The following is a 24,500-nucleotide window of genomic DNA, read 5'->3' on the forward strand; positions in this document are numbered from 1 at the left end:
ATATAAAATCATCCTATAGTAAGAAACATACTAAACATAGATAGGAACATAGCTGTATCCACTCTGTACAATTTGTAGCACACGTATATACTCATGACTCCCTGCTTAAATTACCGTTTTCCAGCAATCCCTTTAAAGACTGATTTTTTTCAAGGATTAAGATATAGGTTATAGAATTCTCCAACATACAAACTGTCAACTTGTTAAGACGTATAACTTATGTCATTTTGCATTAAATTATGTAATGTTTGAGTGGCAAAATGTCAGAAGCTTTCTAAAAATTTATCGCTTCACACAGTTTTCAAGGTTTCAGATAATTCAGCAATTTTTGAGTAAAATAATGGGTGCTAGGTCCGCATGCAGTAGAAGTTCTGATGGGCATACTCTGGCATAGCAATGATAAATATTCCAAAAGGGTCAAAGTTTCTACACAAAATGACGTATCATCATCGTGAGCTTTTATGTAGCACAGAGTGTCTTCCTGGATGATAGATTTGCTCATATTATTGGTTTTAATAGACTGTGAAGAGGAGAGACGGTCCATGGGTCAGGCGCAGGCGTCAAATGTTAGAAAGTAGTGTTATGTCTGCGTCTGGAGCTATTTTACTTTCTGTCAGATGGGCAACAGCTTTATGATGTATTTTTTATTACAGAAAATCTCAATAAAATGGGATTTTGGTTCTACTTAGGACGTCGTACAATGAGAGCCATACCAAATAATATTATATCTTGTTAAACACTGTTTTGAAATATGTACCTTGAAAGCGTTGGTGTTTGGTGTTGAGTGAAGCTCTTGACACTTGTTACGTGTAACTTAAGATTTTTATGTAAATACAGGGTGAGACTGACTCCAAAGTTAATGAGAGACAGACAGAGAGAGACAGGGAGAAACACAGAGAGAGACAGAGAGAGAGAGAGACAGAGAGAGAGAGAGAGAGAGAGAGAGAGAGAGAGAGGCGGCAAACTCAAAGTCAGAGTGCTACAGAAATTCCTGAAAGCTGCTATAATAAAACTACATGAGCTCTCTTGGCAGACAAATAAAGGGAGAATTAGAGAAGTAAAATAACATCTGTAAATAAAGAAGGATGATCCCAATTCTTTAATGCCCAGGCTGGAAAGCAGATTTGAACCCATGAGAAGGCATTGCTGCCACTCTTCATGACGGTACAATGGATCCTTGGTTTGCGCAGGACCTGATGGAGGGTGTGGCAAGAGTGCCAAGGAGAGGCGGGGAGCTCTGTGCTCTGCTGAGCCCTGGACCCCTCTGGGCGATGGCTTAGGTGAGAAGGTTCAGGCTGGCAGCCACACCAGGCATTCTCTCAGCCACAGACAGGGTCCTTTGTGTTAGACCACTGGGATGCAATATTTTTAAAAAATAAAATATCCATTGAACACAACCTACGTGTCAAGTGCTGTGCTTCTGTTTCACCCGGTATCTCATTTAAGCTTCACAAAGACTTCGTTGAATAGTTACTTTTTTTTTTTTCATTTTAAATCTGCAAAAACTGAGACTTTTTGAGAGTTTAGGGTTCCAAGCAAGTAAGCAGTGGACCGTGACCTTAAACCCAGACCTTCTGGTAGTAAAGGGAATACATAGCACGATACACCTCTCTATCCTACCAGAGAGCAGTGGAGTGTGAAAATCCACACAGGAAGGAGTCGAATGTAACTTCTGTGCGGGTCAAAGGCTAGAGATATGCTTCTCTACCACATCTAGGAAACCAAAGGCAGAGAGAGACAGTATTTGGAGTTGAGGGCGGGAAAGATATTAATCAGTAACACTTGTGTATTCCAATCACCATCCTTCTATACAATACTTTTCCACATAGCATATTGTCTTAAAAGAAAACTTCTACAGTAATATGATGATGATGATTCAATTAATAACAGGCTACTCTGGTTAACTCCAAGAGTCTTAAAGTAAGCTGTATAGGTGTGTATTTTAAAGTTACAGAAATTAGTACTCATGTAGATTTAAGCATTCCATGTGTTTTTCACATTTTCAAATACCTTGATATCTATCATCTTCTAATAATGTAGCATGTGACAGGGTCATTATCCTTGTTGTATGAGGACGAAACACAGGCAGAGAGGGGATCAGTGACACGCTCAGTGTCTTTTAAAGTTAGTGCATGAAGAGGACTCAGGACACGAGATCTCCTGACCCTGTTTCAGGATTCCTTTTTATGCACTGTGCTGTTTTCCTACTTAACCTGAATCAAAACTGAGCATTCACATCAAAGAAATTTTTAAAAATTTAACACAAATTGTTAATTTATCTCTCTTTGACAGTAGCAAACACGATCAAAAGTTGTCCACGTGATAAAACTGGCTTCTAAATACAAGACGTTTACCAACTATAAATGGTTGTATTTTTGCAAGATCATTTGTAAGTTGCTTGTTGGGAATTGGAATACATTTCCTCCATATTAAAAAATCTTATGAATGGTGGTTAACTCCCCAGTGTGTCTACAAAAGTCTGCCTGTATATCCAATAGAGATATGTATACAAAACTACAATGAGGTATCACCTCACACTGGTCAGAATGGCCATCATCAAAAAATCTACAAACAATAAATGCTGGAGAGGGCGTGGAGAAAAGGGAACCCTCTTGCACTGTTGGAGGGAATGTAAATTGATACAGCCACTATAAAGAACAGTAGGGAAGTTCCTTAAAAAACTAAAAATACAACTACCATATGACTCAGCAATCCCACTACTGGGTATATACCCAGAGAAAAACATAACTCAAAAAGACACATGCACCCCAATGTTCATTGCAGCACTATTTACAATAGCCAGGACATGGAAGCAACCTAAGTGTCCATCGACAGAGGAATGGATAAAGAAGATGTGGTACATATATACAATGGAATATTACTCAGCCATAAAAAGGAACGAAATTGGGTCATTTGTAGAGACGTGGATGGACCTAGAGACTGTCATACAGAATGAAGTAAGGCAGAAAGAGAAAAACAAGTATTGTATATTACTGCATATATGTGGAATCTAGAAAAATGGTACAGATGAACTTATTTGCAAAGCAGAAATAGAGACACAGATGTAGAGAACAAACGTATGGACACCAAGGGGGGAAGGGGGTGGGTGGGATGAACTGGGAGATTGGGATGGACATATACACACTACTATGTATAAAATAGATAACTAATGAGAACCTACTGTATAGCACAGGGAACTCTACTCACTGCTCTGTGGTGACCTAAGTGGGAAGGAAATCCAAGCAAGAGAGGATGTATGTACACATGTGGCTGATTCACTTTGCTGTACAGCAGAAACTATCACAACACTGTAGAGCAACTATACTCCAATAAAATAAAAATTTTTTAAAAAGAACAAATAGGACAAATGGAAATCAAAGAGTATGATGAGAAATTTGAACCCAACAATATCACTAATTTTAATAAACTGTAATTCACATTCCAAGTTAAAAAAAAAAGAAATATGTATACACGAGGCACCAAAAGCATGAACAAGAATGTTCACAGAAATATCTGTAATAGCCCCAAACGGGAAGCAACTCAGATGTCTTCTGGCCGTAAGATGGAAAAACAAATTAGAGTAATAATCATACAGTGGAATTCCACACAGCAATGTAAATGAATGAACCCATCCCAGATGCAATGATATGGAAAAATCTCACAAATACATTCACAAAAACCATGAATGCTGACTAAGTCCATGTGTATAAACTTCCAAGGTAGGTAAAAGCCGCCAGAGTGGCTCTCTCCAGGGGGAAGGGGGTGGGTGGTGACTGGGAGAGCCCGTGGCGGCTTCTGGAGAGCTGGTAACGTTCCATTTCTCTGTCTGGGAGGTGGTTCCACTGGTGTGCTCACTTATGTTCTGTGCACTTTTCTAACTACATATTATACTTAAATACTTTATTTAAAGTAGCCATCTGATACACAGCTTGGCTGAAGAAGGTATGTTTTTACCTTCCCTAAACCTCTCTGTAGGTGCTTTTCTCTATAAGGCGTCTAGGCATTCCTTCCTATGAGGCTGCAGGGGAGGCAAGTATGACAGCCTGTTACAGCCCCTCCCTCACCCCTGATAACTAGAATAAACTGGTGTACATCTCAGGTGTCAGAAGGAAAGCAATATGATTAAACAAATTCACATATTGGGTTAATGACTATCAGCCCATGGCCCTCCCAGGTGGACTGGTAGTTTAAAAACATTATAACTTGGCTGGGTGAGGATGTGAAGAAATCAGAACCCCTGTGCACTGCTGGTGAGATTGTAAAATGGTGCAACTACTATGGAAAACAGTTTCGTAGTTCGGCACAAAATCAAAACTAGAAGTACCATATGATCCAGAATCCCTGAAAGTAGGAGTGTCAAAGGGATATTCGCACATCCATGTTCACAGCAGCACTATTCACAACGGTCAAGAGGCAGAAGCGACCCACGTGTCCAATGATGGAAAGACGGATAGAGAAAATGTCGTGTATATATATAAATATACAATGAAATATTATTCAGTCTTAAAAAGGAAGGAAATCTTGCCACATGCCATAACATGGATGATCCTTGAGGACATTATGTTAAATGAAATAAGCCAGCCACAGAAAGACAAATACTGTTTGATTCCATTTACATGGGCCACATCTAAAATAGTAAGACTCCAAGGGGCAGCCAGTAGAAGGGCAATTACTAGGGGCTGCAGATGGGGGGGAATGGGGAGTTATTGTTTAATGAGTTTCAGTTTTGCAAGATGGAAAAAGTTCTGGAGATCTGTTGCACAACAGTGTGAAGATATCACAGACCCCATGAGCTCGCCAGATTTGCTGGTCTACCATTTAGATCATGCCCTTAATTTTCTTGCTTCCATGCCTTTGTTCCTCATAATTCCTGGTTTCTAAGGTACCTCCCTCAAACTCTGCCCGACGAGATCTCACTAACGCCTTAGTGTCTAGTTCACGTGACACCTCTTTATGAAGTCTTCCTGGAATTAATATCCACTCTACACCGCCGTAACACTTTATATTATTGTACCTTAAACATAACACCTTAGATGTGAATAAATTTTTTACCTTCTGCTGTGTGAGGAATGGGGGGTTGTAGGAGAAGCAGAAATGGATCGTTGCAGCTGGGGGTTAACATAGGTACTTTGATGGGAAAAAGATGAGTTTGTAGGGAAAGGGAATAACAGTACAGGCTGTTAGCTGTGGAAAAATGGGAAAAGACAGTTATGGGGAAAATTTAATATGTAACTCAGCTTTTTCAATATTTTGCTTAGAGTTGCTCTTAGAGGGCTGGCTCTCTGTAGCTTGGTTCCTGAGAAATAGGGGTGACAACAGAGAATCTGAGACTGGTGACAGTCAGAAGCAGTCTTAGAAGGCACCTAGTACAATTCCTCCCTTTTCTCAAGGCAGGAGAAAATGGACTTCCACGATGATTCCCAGTCAGAACCCTTTTAAATCAGCTGTAGTATCTGACATTTGTCATCTACAAAATTCGTGAGCACACTGTTATACTATCACCCATCTTCTTAGTTTTTTTCCCGTGTTATTCTTAGATTGTAACCAATTTCAAGATGTTTAAAATATTTCTATGTCATTCAAAAACATTCGTCTGTAACCTTTTATTTTTTTTTTCTTTCTATAAATGTTAATTAAAAAACCTCACTAACTGAAATAATTTTGAGACAATATGATGGTGAATATCTACCAGTGAAATTTTATGAAGAAATTTTCTTTCGGGCTCAAGGACCATTCAAGTGAGAGAAATTTCCATTCCTTTTATTTTTCAAGGCTGACGGAGATGAGAGGAATCCATGGTATTCTAGCTATTTCACCTCCTCGCCATAGAAAAAAGGGCATGCCATTGTTTTTAACCGATATATGTTGGTTTGATACTTAAAAGCCAGCATGTGGAAGACTTGAAACCAAAATGTATAATTAAAGAAAATTATATATCACCAAGGAGCAAATTCAGCGCCATTTTTAGCTCCTTGTTGAGAGCAAAGGTGCCAGAGTTTGGTCTTGTCTCTGGGGACCATGCCACCGAAGTTGTCACAGCTACTATTATTTCTACTGGCATGCCTGTGTCCCAGATGCTGCCAAACATGAATGGGAAGAAGGGGTGGTGACAGCTGGTGACATGGTCCAGCAATTTGCCAGAACCTTGGAGCAAATTACAGGGGATGTTGTGAAGCGAACACAGAAGCAAGCATCCTTGCCATCAGAACCCTGAACCCAGCTTATGCCACCAGAACCCCGAAGGGTACACTCTGAGGTTTTGGCAACTTAAAGTACTGCTCTTAGCAGGCCTGCCATTATTGGCTAAATGCTATTTAATATTACAAGATCAAGCAAACATTATCACAAAGACAAAAAATATGAGATAACATGAGAACCAGATTCTGGTAAGAAAAACTAAGCTAAAAAATATCCTGAAAGTGTTTTCAGTGCACTTGGGGTTGGTTAGCCTCCAAAACCTTTAAAGTTCATCTCAGCAAGCTAAGGTCTAAAGCTTTCCTGTCTTATAATTCACCTCACAACCACCATGGTACGTTTCCCCCCGCAAAGTTCTCTTTCTGAGAAAGAATCATTAAGAACATGTTATCAGAAGCTGCAGGAAAAGAAAATCAGAATCTGATCTTTTTAATTTAAGAACACAGTTTTCAACATAGACTGTCTGTGGCATCTCGTGGAGCCTTTAGCTTATATTAAGAGACCTGGGTCCAAGTCTCAATTCTGGCTCTAACTAGTTGTGGAAACTTGGCAAGTCCCTGGGCTTCTCTGAGGCTTAGATATCTTATTTATATAAAAATCTGAAGAGCTTGCACTCGATCTTAAAGGTTTCTTCCAGATTTATATTGTATGATATGTCAATATAATATTTTAAAATTTAAATAAATATTTAGGCTATATCATTGAGCATAGGAAAAAAAACATCTGGCATCATAAGATATCAATATATTAGAATACCAATGCCGTTGCTCCTTTGTTTTCACTTTAAAATAAAGTAAAATTGCATGGGCTCAACCTATCAGTTTATGCATACGATTCCTTGGGTATCTTGGGTTTCGAAAGCAAGATTTCTTCACTTTATGTTTCAATTTCATGAATACATAAATATACATGATGCACAGGTACAATGATTAGATTTTACAGAAAAAATAAGGATACTCTTAAATATAGGGCACTGATTTGATCTGATACATGCTTCCACAGTGCAGCCAAGTTTTCAACGTAAAATGAAAGCATCTCATGTAAAGATTGCAGTTTGTAACTTGGACCCCTACTGGTCTAAATTGTCATTAGGAATACATAGTTTTCCATAAATTAGCTTTTGTTTTGGATTTCCTGCTGTGTTCATATACATGTTGATGGAATGTGTTAGGCAATATTTTGGCATTCGAACCCCTTATTATTTGTTATTATTATTATTTTTTTTTTTTGCGGTACGCGGGCCTCTCACCGCTGTGGCCTCTCCCGTTGCAGAGCACAGGCTCCGGACGCGCAGGCTCAGCGGCCATGGCTCACGGGCCCAGCCGCTCCGCGGCATGTGGGATCTTCCTGGTACGGGGCACGAACCCGTGTCCCCTGCATCGGTAGGCGGACTCTCAACCACTGCGCCACCAGGGAAGCCCTGTTATTAAGTTTTAAGGCTAATATTATTTCAACAGTCTATACCTTGTTGACCCAAATATGGTTATTTTAAAGTCAATACTTCTTTTGAACGCTTTCATATTAATATGTGCTCAAATTATCATCAAAAAAAGGAATTATCCCACCTATAGGATATTTTGATATTCAAAGGAACTAACACTTGACGTAGCAAGGTTCTCTGAGCATTATAAGATGACATACTGCAAATCACAGGCTTTATGAAGTAACAGTGTTTTGGGGGAAAGGGAAGTAAGGAATGCCTGCTGATAGGTTATATTTCTGTACTGTGCCCTTTTCCTTTCTATCCTTTCCTGGCATTGTCATTCATGGGAAAGTACAATCACGGCTATCAAGATGTCTGGATGAGCCTGGACAGTGATTCAGCTCTGCAGGTGTGTTTCTGCCAGAATATTAGACTCCTGCTCTTTTGAAAATGATAACATTAAAAAATTCTGCTTTTAAATTTCATTGCCTTTTTTCTTTCTTTACTATGTAGATTCAGTGTAATGCGTTTAAAGATGCTGCTTAGTAAACAGCAATTGCAGCTGCCCTGACAGCCAGCGCTGAAGCTGACAGAGGCTTATGAAAATCAAGCCGTTGTTTCTGTCACCAAGGGAGTTAAGTTGGGATTTATAAAACAGACTGTTTTCCTAGTGTTTCATTAGTTTCCTCTTGTTTTCAGCTTCTGTTCTCTGAATGAAAGAAGCATTCCTTCTCCAAACGAACAGGAAGAATAAAGTGTTCACCATCATGATTAACTGCCCAAAGGGGCCAGCCATTATCAATAAGCTAGAGAATCTTTGAGGTAACAGCTGTCAACGTTGAAGAATATGGCAAGAGGACCTATTCCAAGAACATTCAAAATACAGAACGAAATCATTTACATGATTTATAGACTATGCCCTGCTTGCCAAAATACTGAGTTTGTTGTTATCACGAAATGCTTGTAACAGAGGATTCACTAGTGACAGTTATTAGCAGCTTCACCATTGGATTGAAACCCCATGGACCTGCTCATTGTTCAAAGGCTTGTCGTACTGACTCAATTTTCATCTGCATGCCTTTCTTCCGAAAAGGTTATTTAAGAGCTATATCCTACTTTTATGCAACAAACGTATATGGATGTTAATGACCTACTTAAGCATACAGTTTTTCCTTGACTTGTTTTGACCTTTTGGAAAAAGTGGAATAGACCTGAAAATTACAACTCCTTTAAATTTTAAGACACTTTAATCATCATTATTAAAAGATCCAACTATTAGGTATACGGAGACTCTTAGAGGAAGGTTGGTATATTAAACTACGGCAAAATCCAGAAAAACATTCCCTTCAAAACATCCCTTTCATAATAGTCCACTCTCCCCTGAGAAGTCACATTTGAAAGAGAGAATATGAATTGTGAGTGTGTGTGTGTGTGCGCACGCGTGAGCACGCATGCGTATGGTTATCAAGTAACAACTTTTAACAAAATCAATGACCCTCCAGGAATCCAGGCACGACCAGCTCAAGTAGTGTGTTGTTCACATTCATATTCATCAACAAAGGTTTAGTCAGTGTCGCCCTATCAAGTTCTGTTGCCTGTGACAGCAGAGTGACGCAGAGTCCATGCCACTACTTCCGGTACCTCATAGGTAGCGGTAAATTCAACACATCCCATCAGTCTGCCTGGACCATCTCAACTCATCAGGCAGGGTTGGAAAAGATCTTAGGAAGAGAGCATCCCAGGTGCTCCCCATTCATCAGGGCTCACTTGGAGAACAGTTTTCCTCAGTTATGAACTTAACTATAATTAATGGATATTTATGAAGCATTTGTGGAAATTTATTCCAAAGCAACATACAGAGGAGGTCACCTGTGATCTCCTGGAGACTGCTCTTGCTGTCCACTGGCTTCTGTATGTGGTGGTCTCAGGCTCCTTTCCTAAAAAATAAACGACCCACTTTCCCACTTTCAACATGTATTGCTTCTCTGTATGTGATTCTTTTCTGAGACCATAAGGAATTTCTTTGAAGAAGTAAAACGCATCTAACAAGAGCTTTATGCTAAATATAGAAAATGCTGGTAAAATTTGTGATTTGAAATGACTGAAATAATATGGTTAGGTTTTATGTACAAATTCTATGGAACTCACATAGGCTCACAAACTACATCATGAAGCTAGCTTGTTAAAACTACAAATGTAGGTAATGAAAAGATTAAGGATCCAGAATGCAATTAAAAGACCCAAAGGCAAAGACCTACAGCATTTTCGGTCCACTCAGCAGTGACCCTATGCACTTTCTTAATGTGCTTGTCACCCTTATTATATAATTGTGAACCTTCTATGGTATTGTTATTTTATAAATAAATATTTTTATATTTGTATATTTAATTTAGTTTTCCTTGAGATTACTGACTTAAAACTTTAAATACATTTATTTTAAAATGAAATTTTTACAGTATTACCTTCAAGGAAAAATCAGTACAAACAGAAGGCAACACTAAGAATAAACAGAGTAAACTGTAAACTATGTTATTAAAATTACATAGAAATTATTGCCAGCAAAACCGTTCTTTATTTGTGAAAGAAGTGTTGACAGGTGTCATGACGTGGGAACATCTACTGAGATCTTCCCATGTGACATGATCTGATATAACAGAATAAGAATTCAAAAGGGAATATATATCCCAGTTTGTCATTCCATCTCATTTATTCTCCTGTCCATGCATCACCTGTAAGTTCTTAAATCTTATGAGAGACAATGCCCTATGATATAGTGGAACAAAGTTCTGGACTCAAAATAAAAAGACCTGGATCACGGTCCCTGTTCAAACACTGATTGGCTTTAACGCTAGACAGGTCACTGAGCTCTGGGCCTAAGGCTTTTCTTTCTAAAAACTGTGGATAATAATATTTGGTTTACTAGGTTGTCACAAGGAATAATCATATCACTAAAATCAACTGAGCACTTACATTTTTATAGGCACAGTAATTATTATTTTTTTTCTTTTTTTAACCATTAAAAAATTGAAGTATAGTTAATTTACAATGTTGTGTTAGTTTCAGGTATACAGCAAAGTGATTCAGTTATACATACATATCTATTCTTTTTCAGATTCTTTTCCCTTATAGGTTATTACAAGATATTGAAAATAGTTCCCTGTACTATACAGCAGGTCCTTTAATAATTATTTTATTAAATATTCCGAAGAGCTCTACTTTTACTAATCTTGTTTACACTGATGAGGAAACCCAGTTTTACAGAGGTTAAGTTCCCTGCTCAAGATCAAATAGCTAGTAAGTGACAGAGGTGGGATTAGAGACTCAAATCTTCCTGCTTTGAGGCTCTGTACTTATAAACAGCATGCTAAAAATATATTGTAATGTGATATTCAAATTTGACATCATTTTTTCCCACATAAGATCATTGTGGTAAAGATTATGTCATACTCTTCTCTGTGAATTCAGTGTTTAGGAGGGATATTCGATTCTTGCTATGTTTAATGGAATTAAATTGACTGTGATACTGGAAATAATTGAAAGGCAATGCCTGGGAAAAACAAATAAAAATCTGCAAGATGCAAAAGCACTTGTAACATCTTTTTTCTCAGAGCCAAGGGCCTCATGTCCCAGCTTTACATGCAGTAACATTCTAGGGAGCCTTGGGGACCCTTCTACAGCCCTGGGAAATGAAAGCAATAGAGGGGAGAAAAGCTCACTAGCAGAGGAGCAGACGGAAAGGATCAGCCTGTGGCTAAAGCTTTAGGGAGAAAAGACAAGCCCAGGAGAGAGTCCGCCAACGCCACGCCAGCCTCGCGGATGGAGAAAGCCACCAGGAGAGAAGCGTTAGGAAGAGCTTCTTTGGAAACCTGGATAAGTCACCAGTGATGAAATCCAACAGCTCAGGAAAAGACTGGAAGTTCTTATCTTTAAAAACACTGAAGATTTTCTCCCAAAACAAATTAGTAGTATACAGAATTGGCTCTATCTAAAAAATATAATTGTTCTTTGATTCACTGTATGACAGCAGTCCCCAAACTTTTTGGCAGCAGGGCTAGGTTGCGTGCAAGACAATTTTTCCATGGATGGGGCGGGGGGGATGGTTCAGGTGGTAACGCGAGCAACGGGGAGCAACGGGGAGCGGCAGGTGAAGCTTCGCTCGCTCACCAACAGGCCCCAGACTGGCACAAGTCCACGGCCCAGGGCTTGGGGACCCTGCTGTATGATGTGTGCTTAAAATGTCCAATGGAAGGGTCTCAAAGTAACGTTCTTTCCACTTCTAGGCCCGACTCAAAAATGCAAATTGGATGGGTTATCAAATGCAGAGAGACATGATCTCTGTCTCCAAACAACTTCTGACATATGGAAACACGTGGTTTAAGAATACCTTCAAAATAGGTTAATAGAGTACTCATGAATGTTTGGAAAAGAAGCCAGAGATATCATTTCTTTTAACAGTTTTAAAACTATTTTCTGGGTATACTTTGTAAATAAAATCTTAAAGCATGAAAGTATGTTATCTAAACTTAAGGGAGAGAAACAAACAAAAACAGACTATAAATTCGTATGGAAATTTTAAATCTAGTTACCCCAAATATCCAAGGTAACATTTCTTTCCACTTCTAGATATTAACTACCAAGAGCGTTCTAGCCAGACTAACTCGACGAAGAAAATCAATGAATATCGTAACTTATTTTCCCTCAGACACATCTAGATTTTTTTATTATAGCACAATGTATTGGTTTTAATATTCCTGAGAACTGGATTTTGGGGCCACATTTAAGTTTACGTGGTAACACTTAAAATTTGTCCTTATGTCAGCATTTTTCAAAACACATAATCCTACTTATTATTCTGGTTTTAGCAGGAAAACCTTTCTCTAATGCTCAGACTCAGTAAGTACTGCGTTTTATGCACTGTCCTAGTCTTCTACATTTATTTCTCTTTTTTAACTAGTCATCATGATTATAATTAGGCGCTCAGTGTTTGCATTCGCTAAGATATAATCTAAGACGGCAAGGACTGTGTTGTTCACTGCGGTATCCATCATGGTGTCTCAAGAAATAAATGCTGAATGAATGAATGAATGATGGATGGATGGATGGATGAAGGGTCACTTCCTTATCTGGTATTATATTATTAGGCCACTGAAGAAACTGTGGAATCTTATTTTTAAGGAAGATGGACAGGGCTTCCCTGGTGGCGCAGTGGTTGAGAGTCCGCCTGCCGATGCAGGGGACACGGGTTCGTGCCCCGGCCCGGGAAGATCCCACGTGCCACGGAGCGGCTGGGCCCGTAAGCCATGGTCGCTGAGCCTGCGCGTCCGGAGCCTGTGCTCTGCAAGGGGAGAGGCCACAGCAGTGAGAGGCCCGCGCAGGAAGATGGACAAGGTGTGAGTAGTCTGTAGACATTCTAAAATGAAGTAGGAACAATAAACTAAAAAGGGTCTATACACATTGACATTTTCTTTGATCTGTTTTATTTGAGGATGAGACCTTTGTTGGAATATAGATTCAATGGAATGTAGAGTTTTTATGGTGAATTCATTCCTAAGATTCCTAGCAGTCTATCAAGCTCTCTTTTTAACCTCATACATGCCAGTTACTTTTCCTCTCGCTCCTCTGTATGTAGATATTTCTCTCGGAGCACACTGCTCTCAGTACCACTAATGTAAAAGCAAATGACATACGCAACACCAATTAAATATTTATGCAACATAGCACTGAAATGGTAAATACTGCATTCTGCTTTCCATTTGTCATCAGGAGATGTTGCTACATTCTGCAAAAATGATATCCTACAACAGAGAAAACAGCCCCATATTTCACAGACAAGATATTTACGTACGGCACAAACTGGAGTTCAGCTGACTTTAAAGCTACTGCTTATTGTTGCCGCCCTTGGACGTTTTTCAAGTCAGGGAGATTTTTATATTTGAATGGAAAATACAGTCTGTTTCTAGTATTTCCCATGTAGTATTTACTTTAGCTGAACTCATATCAAGCTAAGAGTAAATAAATTATTTTTAGGGAGGAGAGGAAGAGCGTACGTTCTACATTTGTATAATTTCCTGATTTTGGTAGTGAGCTCCTTTTTCTCTAGAGTAATAAATAAATATTAAGATCAACTTAAAACTAAACATCTTTAAGTTGTGCTAATAAATAGCAAGAAAAAACTTATAACGTCAAAAAACCCTGGGTGTACAATATATTGATTTTCCCACTTTAGGTTCAATTCAGTAGTCACTGATATGATTATACAGAGCTGGCTGGAGAATGAACTGACTTTTAAAGTGATCTCTGAATTTTTTCTAGCTTTCTATATGATATGCTAGACATAGAAAACTAATATTTTCTACAAATTAATAGAGTTCATATTGAAAGTCAGGATAGAGTGCAAACATGACAAGACGGCCAAAACTTCTGTGGGTGTTAGAACGGTGTACATATGTGAAAGCACACTTTCACCTATACAAAGTGCTGTCCTTAATAAAGAAAAAACCACAACTGTCTAGACTGGCTTTGCAGTACATCTTTTCCTTTTTGAATTTACAGACTCAGAAGACTGCAGGAGTATGTTTTTATTATATTCCTCCTCTCCTAGAGGTAAACTGTTTTATTCTGAGCCATCATTCACCATTGAATCAGGTTTTAAAATGTTCTTAATTTTATGTATCCAAGGATAAAATAAAATATTGATATATTGATTAAAAATTTTTAGTTTACAATCCTCAATTCTCTAAAATACAGACGATATATTCTTCTACATTGGGTGACGCCACATTAGTATTAAAATGCTACCATTCTATCTCAGACAAAATGCACCTTCTAAAAGTAATGCAACTAGGAGTTCAGGGAAGAAGCTGTAGTGAGAAATGGTATGTAATTCACTGTTTGGCTGTGCTCTAGAACCTAATAAAGCAGCACTTTTATTATAAAGACACGTCCAAAAAGAAAAAAGAATGTCACAACACATTTTATTTTGCCATCTACATTTAAACGGTTAGCTTTTCTCGAAGCATAAAGGGCTGGCTTATTTGTCCTCCTGACTCTGAGTTGCGTATATATAGCTAGTACCATAATCAATTTCAAGGTACATGGAGAGGCAAAAATGTTCATAAAATCCAAACAGACAAAGAAGTAGGACAGATAACTGCTAAGGAATCATCACTGCCATGAACCTGGATTCGACAGGTTACGTTTTGCTTGACCTAGGGAATGCTTATGTTGTTAAATAGCCTTTTTAGCAGACATATGACAACACCTATTTTAGGAATCAGTTGGTAGCAGCTGTTCAAAGTAAATAAATAACTACGTATGTATTTCTGAAAAGGAGTATTGAAAATGTGAGTAGTTCTCTGGTTAGCAGCCTATGTCAGAAGTTCACAAGAAAAACAATGCTGAGTTATTTCTTGTCATTGGGAAATGAGTCCACAAACCACTCCCTTACAAGTTCAATTTCTGTGGGAAAAAAAAACTATTGGAGTTTTGGAGGGCAATATGAAGTGTGTGTTTAGGGATATAGGGTTTTTTGTGGGTGATGGAAGTGCTCGAAAATTGGTTGTGGTGATAGTTGCAAAGCTGTATGAATACACGAAACGCCACTGAAGTGTATACTTTAAATGGATGAACTATATGGTGTGCGAATTATACCTCAGGAAGCTGTGATAAACAAAAACCCCGCCATAGGGATTATTGGTTGGAATAAATCTGGCCCAAAGGGTCCCAAGTTGAGAAAATATGCTAGCATAATGTATTTTGGTACGATTTTTGTTTTCTCTAGTTTTCCTTAGATTTAAATTACATGCGCAAATACTTTTGGTACTACTCTAAGGGGAAATTCTGTGGATTTTCAGACTCTGCTAGCAGCATATGGTCATGTTAATGAGGTTAAATGTCCATAACGGTGTTATTTGAAGTTTCACTTGACTTTGTTGCAGTTTTAATTGGTGTTAACATAGTAATTCCAGCACATTTTGATCTGTATTTAATAACGCTTCAGTAACGTTTACACTTCATGATAAGATTTCTGGACATATTTCAATGTGTAGAACATCAGAATTTCAGGGTGTCCCCCCACAGGGAAAAGAGCATTCTGTGAGTAAAGGGCAATAATCAAGACACCTCTCACTCTGTAACTGCACAGAAGCAGCAGCAGAAGCAGCAGTAACCAACAGACCACTTCTTTTCCACCCATTCTTTGGTGAACAACTGTTGGCTACTGCCCATCTTTATACTTTTCTGATTTTAGAAACAAAGAAGAAGAATGAGTAAATTAGGGCCAGAAAAAGTGGGACAGGTATTTTTTGGAAAGGTCTGTATCACTGAACTCAGCCTTTGTGTTTGGGAATCAGAATTTTCACTGTCCAAGGGAACATCAACTTAAACATTAATGCAGCAGAGAATGATTTTAGTTGGGAGCTCAGTGATCTAAAGAAAATCACATGTGACTCTGCTGAAAAGAGGTCTGCCACATGTACGGGCCTGAACATTTGATTTTCAAGAATTGGTATATGATAAATCATGGCACATCTATTCTATTATGAGTCAGTTACACTTTCTCAATTCTGCTCACTTCCCTATCCCAACATGGCTTCATGATCTCTCATTTAGACTAGTTTTGTAAGAGGTTGTCCATACTTGTACCGTCCAAATGGTAGCCATCAGTCACATGTAGCTGTGAGTTCAAATTAATTAACAATAATAAAATTTAAACTCCAGTTCCTTAGTTGCATCAGCCACATTTCAAGGGCTCCATAGCTACATGTTTCTAGTGGCTACTGAACTGGACCGTGTAGAAACATTTCCGTCATTAAGCATCACATTTGACAGTGCTGGTCACGGACCACGGCAGCATCACCTGGGAGCCTGTTTGAAATACAGACTCTCGGTTCTCACGCTGGATCTGCTGAATCAGAACACGCGTTTACAAGATCCTCCGATGATTCCTAGGCAAATTCAAGTCTGAAAAGCACGAGTCTGGACTTTTCGTCTTCGAATTACACATTCAGGGATGCCACTAGAGCAATCTTTGGAAAACATAAATGTGATCCTTTTTCATTGCTATTCTTTCATTTCTTCCCTATTTTCAGCTCTTCAAAAACCCCATGGGAGGCAGTACAGTGTCCTGGGGTGGTTGGTAGTTCCCAGTCCAGCTTCCATTGCTTACTGGCTATGTGACTTTAGGTGAAGCGCCTCTCTAGGCGGTATATTCCTACTTGTTAAATGGAGACGATAACTCACGGGGTTGCTGTGAAAATGAACGAGGTGATCCATACACAGGGCTGGCACACCGGGAGCCTCCACGCACACCACCGTGGACATTTTACGCTTCTGCCTTTCCACGCCTTGGATGACCTCTTCTCAAGGTCGTCTCCCACCAATCATTCTGAGGTCAAACCTAGTGAACTGAACTCCTCTGCATCTTTCAAATATCACCTGCTAGATCAAGTCTTACTCCAACATCTTCAGCCAGGAGTAGGTGTGTCCTTCTTTCCTTTTCTTTTCTTTATTTGCTCATTCGGATCAAGTTGCTATGAAAGCACGTCCTGTTAAAAGTGTGTTTGCGTACATGTCTTTATCACTTGACTGAGAGCTTCTAGAATGAAGGGCTAATTTGAACCTCTAGCACCTAGTGGAGCACCCGGAAAAATGTTGACCTAAAAATGGTTACTGAAAAACCATAAAAGTACCAGAAGAAAATTTAAGTGACTTAAAAAATAATACTTGGAGTAAATAAGAATTTTATAGGCATAACACGAACATTAGAAATTACAAAGGAAAGGGACTTCCCTGGTGGCACAGTGGTTAGGACTCCGTGCTCTCAATGCAGGGGGCCTGGGTTCGACCCCTGGTCAGGGAACTAGATCCCACATGCATGCTGCAGCTAAGAGTTCGCAGGCCGCAACCTAAGACCCAGCGCAACCAAATAAGTAAATAAATATTTTTAAAAAGCAATTACAAAGAAAAAAATTGATAACTTTGATTACTTAAAAAATTCTATATGGTATATGGCAAGACAACCAAAAACAAAGTTCATAATAAATCGGAAGAGTATATAACATATGACAAATGATTCATATCCTTAATAAACATGTGTAACTGCCCCCCCAAAAGAACAAAAGCCCCAACAGAAACATGGGGGAAACTACACTATTCCTACACATACATAAAAAAAATACAAATGGTCAATAAGTATTTGAAAAGATATTCAGCACTACCAGTAATAAATGAAAACAACAATAAAATGTTTTAATTTAAGAGATGGCCAAGGATTACAAATACTGATATTAAGGGGCACTGGTAGTTGTGTAAACTGAGGGTAATTTGGCCATGGTCCTTTGGCACAGAAAATTTCTTTCAAATAATTTATTCCGACCAAAGATTTGATCGACGGAACCCAGCTGCACATATAAACACACACACGCGCGCATAAGAAAACAGTCACTGCATTTTTTGGAAACCGGTTAAATTTTTTTTTTTTTTGAGAACTTTTTTTTTTAGATGTTGGGGGTAGGAGTTTATTAATTAATTAATTTATTTTTGCTGTGTTGGGTCTGAGTTTCTGTGCGAGGGCTTTCTCTAGTGTGGCAAGCAGGGGGCCACTCTTCATCGCGGTGCGCGGGCCTCTCACTATCGCGGCCTCTCTTGTTGCGGAGCACAGACGCGCAGGCTCAGTAGTTGTAGCTCACGGGCCTAGCTGCTCCGCGGCATGTGGGATCCTCCCAGACCAGGGCTCGAACCCGCGTCCCCTGCATTAGCAGGAAGATTCTCAACCACTGCGCCACCAGGGAAGCCCCCTGGAAACCGGTTAATTAAAAATAGCTGCTAGGGCTTCCCTGGTGGCGCAGTGGTTGGGAGTCTGCCTGCCGATGCAGGGGACGCGGGTTCGTGCCCCGGTCCGGGAGGATCCCGCATGCCGTGGAGCGGCTGGGCCCGTGAGCCATGGCCGCTGAGCCTGCGCGTCCACAGCCTGTGCTCCACAACGGGAGAGGCCACGACAGTGAGAGGCCCGTGTACCGCAAAAAAAAAAAAGCTGCTAAATGATGTTTAATGAATGATAAATGAGAAAGTCTGGTACAAAATGAATTAAAAATATGGGACTGTAGATGTATATGTGCATCGCGAAATATCTGAAAGGGCAGACACCGAAAAGTTAGCAGTGGTTACCTATGCAAAGATCTAACACTTACCTATGGGAATTAATTTTAACTTTCTTTCTTGGCCTTTCTTTAGTCTCTGAAATTTTTTATAGGGATAGGAAAAACAACCAAACAGAAAAGTCTGTCCCCCTCCCTTCCTCCCTTTCTGGCTATCCTGAGATAATTTTATCTTAGAGAAGAGACTTGTTAACGCTACAGTATCTCATAACTTCTCATGACCTTACTGGAAGGTGAGAAAGAAAATTCTAGGCGAGAAATAATTTCTCAGGCCTTTTATTTTACCTATTTCTTAAGGCTTTGACTTTATATCGACAGTCAATATGAGGGAAGGGGACCTCTAAGGGAATGGAAACAAGACAATTTAAGGATGGCTGCCCTTTTGCTGAAGGTTGTGAGGTCAGTGTGATGATGACATTGGTCTCCCATTGATTGTGGGGCTTATCAGGCTGATCTGGCCGGACAGATCTCCCTCTCTGCTTTACGCACACACTCAATAGAAAAGGACAGCCTTCCCGGGGACAGAAGTGTCCTATTTTTTTTTTTTTCAAGGGTAAAGGCAGTATCTTCACTCTCAAAAGGATTTATCATGCTAACTGATGCAGAAATGAAATGCTTTACCTGATCTAAACAACAACAAAAAACCATTATGTTAGAGTGTTAGTTACTGAAGTACAGGAAGACCAGTGAAAATTCTAAGCATATTTGTGTTTAATTAAAGCAATAAAATGATGAGATAATTCTCTGATGATAAAAGTAATTTTTTGGCAAATAACACTTGGATTGTATCAGCTTAATTTCTAGGACAGTAACTGAATCTTAACAGATGTTCAACAAATATCTGTTAAACTAACAAAAGTACGTGAGTATATTAATTATATAATTTGTATGTTTCCATGTGGGGAAAGATAAAATCAAAGGGAGACATTTATGATAGTGGTCCTGGTAGGTGTAAAGTAGGATGCTAACCACTAAACAGTCAAAACAGGAAATATGAAAAAAAGGGGAACATTTATGTCTTTATTTAGTAGTCTGATATTCAATTATATTCATTGATGATCCTGAAAAAGAGTACAAGGCTCACAAATAATAGTGATGTGATCTCACATTAAAATGCTATTTTTCTTCCTAGTCACGCACTGTAAATAAAATTAAATGGTATCAGAGTTGATATTCAAAATATTTAACAACCGGTAGGACACAGGTACTTAAGATCAGAAAGGATGTCCGACCACACGTCCACAGCACAGACACTGAACTCTGACCGTGCATAGTACATATCTATCCGTTAGCATGTACTATAGTAAAAAAAAAAAAAAAAAAAAAATCCCATACAAATACATATGCTTAATTTATTACATCCCATTTGTGACCGGTGCGTTTCAGAAACCATTTAAAGTTCTTCAGCAGCACACTGCTGACAAGTACAAGTAATGTATACAGTAACCAGAAGAGATGCTCTTAATGGCTGGATAGTTTTTAGCTGAATACTAGAAATCTGTCTGTGAACACAGATTTTTGTTGTGACCTTCCTCGTGTCCCTCGAGTGTTATGGAACGGCACAGCAGTACATCATTAGTGTGTGATCTCGGCCAAGTGGCAACCCCTTTGGTACCTGGTTTGACCACTTTTACAAGGAGGGAGTTAACTTAGATTGAAAAAAGACAGAAAGGTTTCATCTCGCGTTCATCTCTGATGGACAGTGGCTGTACGAAGCCCTGTGATGACGATAACGAGGCTGTGTGCAGGTTTAGTGGGAAAGGGTGCCCGGATTCATTAGCAATGTCGACCACGGTCAAAGAATCGGAAGTCACAGTACTCCACATGCCACCGAGTTGCCAGCCCTGACTCAATTATCTCTAAAGTTCCTCCCTTCATGCTCTAAAATTCTATTTTCCTCTTAAATGACGTGACTCAAAATGGTTATTTCACTTTCCAAAGGACATCATTTATAACTAAGGAGTACTGCAGTTAATGATAGAAACTGGCTCACCACAAAAGCGTCATACCATTCTACAGACAGCCCTGTGATGCTCTTATTCAGCTGTAGAATTTCACGGGGCATCACACATCGCTTTGTACACTTGAGGATGCACCACTGGCTGTTGTTCTTGTTGGCAAAACACACAGCCTGTGATTTATCTCAGTGGACACCATTTGCATTTCAATGCGGCAGGCCTTTCCCTACACTTAGAAGCAGATCAAGGTCAGATGTGGTCATTTCTGACACTTGAATAAGCAACTTTCCAATAGTGTGAACGCTCATCTATGCTCTGAAACAGTTAGAGGAAAGGCATATTTACAACTTCTATTAGCAGCTCCCATCATTTGGGTGACGAAAAACATGATCGATACCACGTCGGAAAAGCTGGCAAATCCACACAGAGGAGCGCGTGTGATCCAGCCTTTGTTTTAAGGATGGTCGGTTCTCTGGAGAGTTTCCTGAGTGCAAGAGGATGGCCCTGAGCGATGGGTTTTACATTTAGACAGCTCAGCTGGCTGAAAGACAGTAACGTCGCAAGGAGCAGAGAGCTTCCTATCGACTGCCCTGAAGGAGATTCCTGCACAGAGTTCATTCCGCCTACAAGCGCATCAATTATCTCCTGGACATGAAATGCCACAGAGCTGCCCGTATCTCACGAGGGACAGATCCGACACACACAGACACTCTACTGTGTGTCCAAGACAGACCTCGTGCCTCATGCAAAGGCAGCTTTTCCATCTATCTATGTATGATGGAAATTACTTAAAATACTCTGCGATTTATCATATATCAGTACCAGTCCCTCCCCCATGACATATAACCTCCAAATACACACCTTGACCAAATAAATAGAGTTCTAGAAATGTGTTCTTACCTATAAAATACGACAGAAGTATTGCCAGGAGCACTGAGACCCCTACAGCACACAGGGCGGTGCATTTCCAGCTACAGTACTTTGAAGACTTCTTGAATTTAAAAGCACTTCTTGATAGGGTGTTTCTAGGTAGTGGCCGAGTAGGTGGCGAGTAAACAGAGCCAGATGCCATTGTGTATCCTGGGGTTGCAGTACTGAACAGTGGCGTTGTCCCTGTTCCTGTTTTGAATAGGAAATGCCTGCGGGATGGGAAAAAAATCATAATAAGATACAAATAGATTAAAATGTGAGAGACAGAGACGGCGAGGCATGAGCTCTCCTCTCTCTCTCTCTCTCTCTGGCTTTAAAATCATTTACTGCATATAATTCAAAAAATGAGAAATTAAGAAAATATTTTAACCAGAAAACCCAACTCAGAAAAATGACTCCGGGATGAAAGAGACTGGTTTGTAATGAACACAGGAGGATTTACGCACACAAATGATTACTGCCCTTTCAAGTAGGTGTCTTGGGAGACCGCAGAGCTGTTCTAATCGTACCATTTCCTGCACAAAACCATTTTGGAAGTTCCCTTTATGAACTGCCTTCAGAACATCTTCACATTTCACTTAAGGAAAGTAATCATATTACTTTATAGCTACGCGTGGATTTGCTCTATTTGAGAATATGTACTCCTACAAACACAAGCACACCCGATCACGTGGTACAGACTGATTTCTTTTCTGGACGTGTGTGCGAACTTTCTTATCCTTCCCCTCCCCAATAAAGGGTACCGTCAAGCCTGGCCACAGGCAGCGGGTCAGTTCTCCAGGGGGGGCAAACTAATCTTATCTTTCGCTTCTGTCAAACATAACCAGGAAAGTAAACCTGCTGGAGGGAGGGAGAGAGAAAGAAAGGACTCACAGAACACTTTCTAAAACCAGCCTAAATAAATGAAGAGGTTAGTGAAGCAAGTTGTTAGATCAACTACAGAAAGATTCCCTAATGACTTGAGCCAAACGACAGGGGGGTAAACTGCCTCTAAGAAGCGGTCTGCTCTCTTACCTAGAAAATGTTTAAGCAGAAATTTGAACGATCACACGACAGGAGTGCTGTATAGGGAATTCTTTAGGAAAGATGACTCGTTCTAAGATTTCTATTAACAATAAAAGTCCCCAAATTTAGAAAAAAGCACCATGTTTTTCATGGATTACATTTCATATTATGCTAGTATCTGATTGTGTATTTAGTTTGTGTCCCAATATTTACTATCATTTTCCCTAATAACACATCCAATTAAGTCAACAGACTACTCTCTCTTTTCTATGCAGGAGGCTATAGGAAATAAGCTGGAATATTCCACCACGGTACAATACAGTCTTTATGCAAGATGATTTTAGATGGGTCACAGCTGACTATTTTAAATTGTAATACAATGTACCTATTTTAATGGGTATTAGAAAATACATTGAGTATATCAAACAAGTTAAGGGGTTAAAAGGACAGAACTTGGAAGCTAGATTGCTGAGGTTCAAATCCTGCTTTACTACTAGGTATGTGTCTTTGGGCAAGACAGCTAACCCCTCTCTGTGTTTTGGTTTCTTAATCTGGAAAATACAGATAGTAATAGTATCTTCCTATCGGGGTTCTTATGAGGCTTATATGAGTTAATACTTACTGTAGTGTACTTGGAATACAGTAAGCACCATGTGCTTCAGAAATGAAAAAATCAAAGTCATAATTGTACAAATATTATTGTTTATGAAAGGCTAGCCAGGTATTTAAGTTACAAAGAGTCCATTTCCAGAAAATTATAAAGTGAATAATAGTGTAGCTGGTGTACAGATATGGTAAAAGTCATGAAAGTTTGCCTGACAGGTATAGTGGAAAAAATTCTAGGTTAGAAATCAGAAGATTGAGGTTTAAGTTCCTGGTCTAACATTTCCTACTTTTATGATCTTATTTTCATCTGTAAAATGATTTACTTATCTCACAGGGTTGTAAACCAGTTAATGCATCTAAAAATGCTTTGTCAACCACAAAATTAGAACAGATGCAAATGATAAGTAACTACTTCCGTAAATTATTACTAGCGACTGTATTGTGAATCCATTTTCCCCCATGGAACAACTTTACAGAGCAAATTTTAAAGTTTATAACCTGAATTACATGGTATGTTGGAAGCAGTACTTGTTAGCACCTACTACCATATTTATATTCAGCATAAGTATTAAGAATGTGCGCTCTGGATCCGGACTGTCTGGGTTCAAATCCAGACTTCACCTATAACTATCTGCACGAAGTTTCTAAGTGGCTCAAATCTTCTGTGTCTTGGTTTTATCATCCATTAAATGGGAATACTAGTAGTACCTACTACACAGGCATTTTATGAGATTAAATGAAGTAACCTACGTGATGTGCTTACATCTGGCACCAGGGAAGTGCCGAATAAGCATTAGCTAGTTTTCTGCCCAAATTCACTCACTGGAATCTATATTCCAAAAGCCCCAAAAGTATCGCTTGAAGACTTTCAATCCCAAATCAGAATATAACACCCTCACAAGCAATGTCTACAAAAGGCATTCCCTGGTTTACAAATTTGGCATTGGCGATCCCACACATGGGAGGGCACATACGCTGGAGAAGATGGAGTGTGTGGTACCGGGGAGGGCCCCGATCGCCCAGCTCAGGGGCAGGCAAGCTTCTTCTGTAAAGGACCTAACCAGTCACGATTTTAAGCTTTTCTGGCCACACCGTCGCAACTCTGCTTCTACAGTGACTGCGGCCACAGACGGTACATGCTTGATTACGGCTGTGTTCAAATAACATTTATTTATGGACATCGGAATTTTCATTTCATGTCATTTTCCCATGTCATAAAATATTCTT

At 39.4% G+C, this 24,500-nt stretch overlaps 1 protein-coding gene across 1 annotated transcript in view; it reads right to left on the minus strand.

The window, feature by feature from the left end:
* The window catches only part of TENM3 (teneurin transmembrane protein 3), a 317,283-nt gene that overhangs the window by 134,303 nt on the left and 158,480 nt on the right, over positions 1-24,500 (minus strand). Inside the window, exon 3 of the mRNA XM_082863864.1 lies at positions 21,633-21,871. Within this exon, the coding sequence (XP_082719990.1) occupies positions 21,633-21,804 (172 nt within the window). The 5' untranslated portion in view covers positions 21,805-21,871. The remainder of the gene's footprint in view (positions 1-21,632; positions 21,872-24,500) is intronic.

Source organism: Leucopleurus acutus (genome assembly GCF_964270905.1).
Source record: "Leucopleurus acutus genome assembly, chromosome: 21".
NCBI lineage: Eukaryota > Metazoa > Chordata > Mammalia > Artiodactyla > Delphinidae > Leucopleurus > Leucopleurus acutus.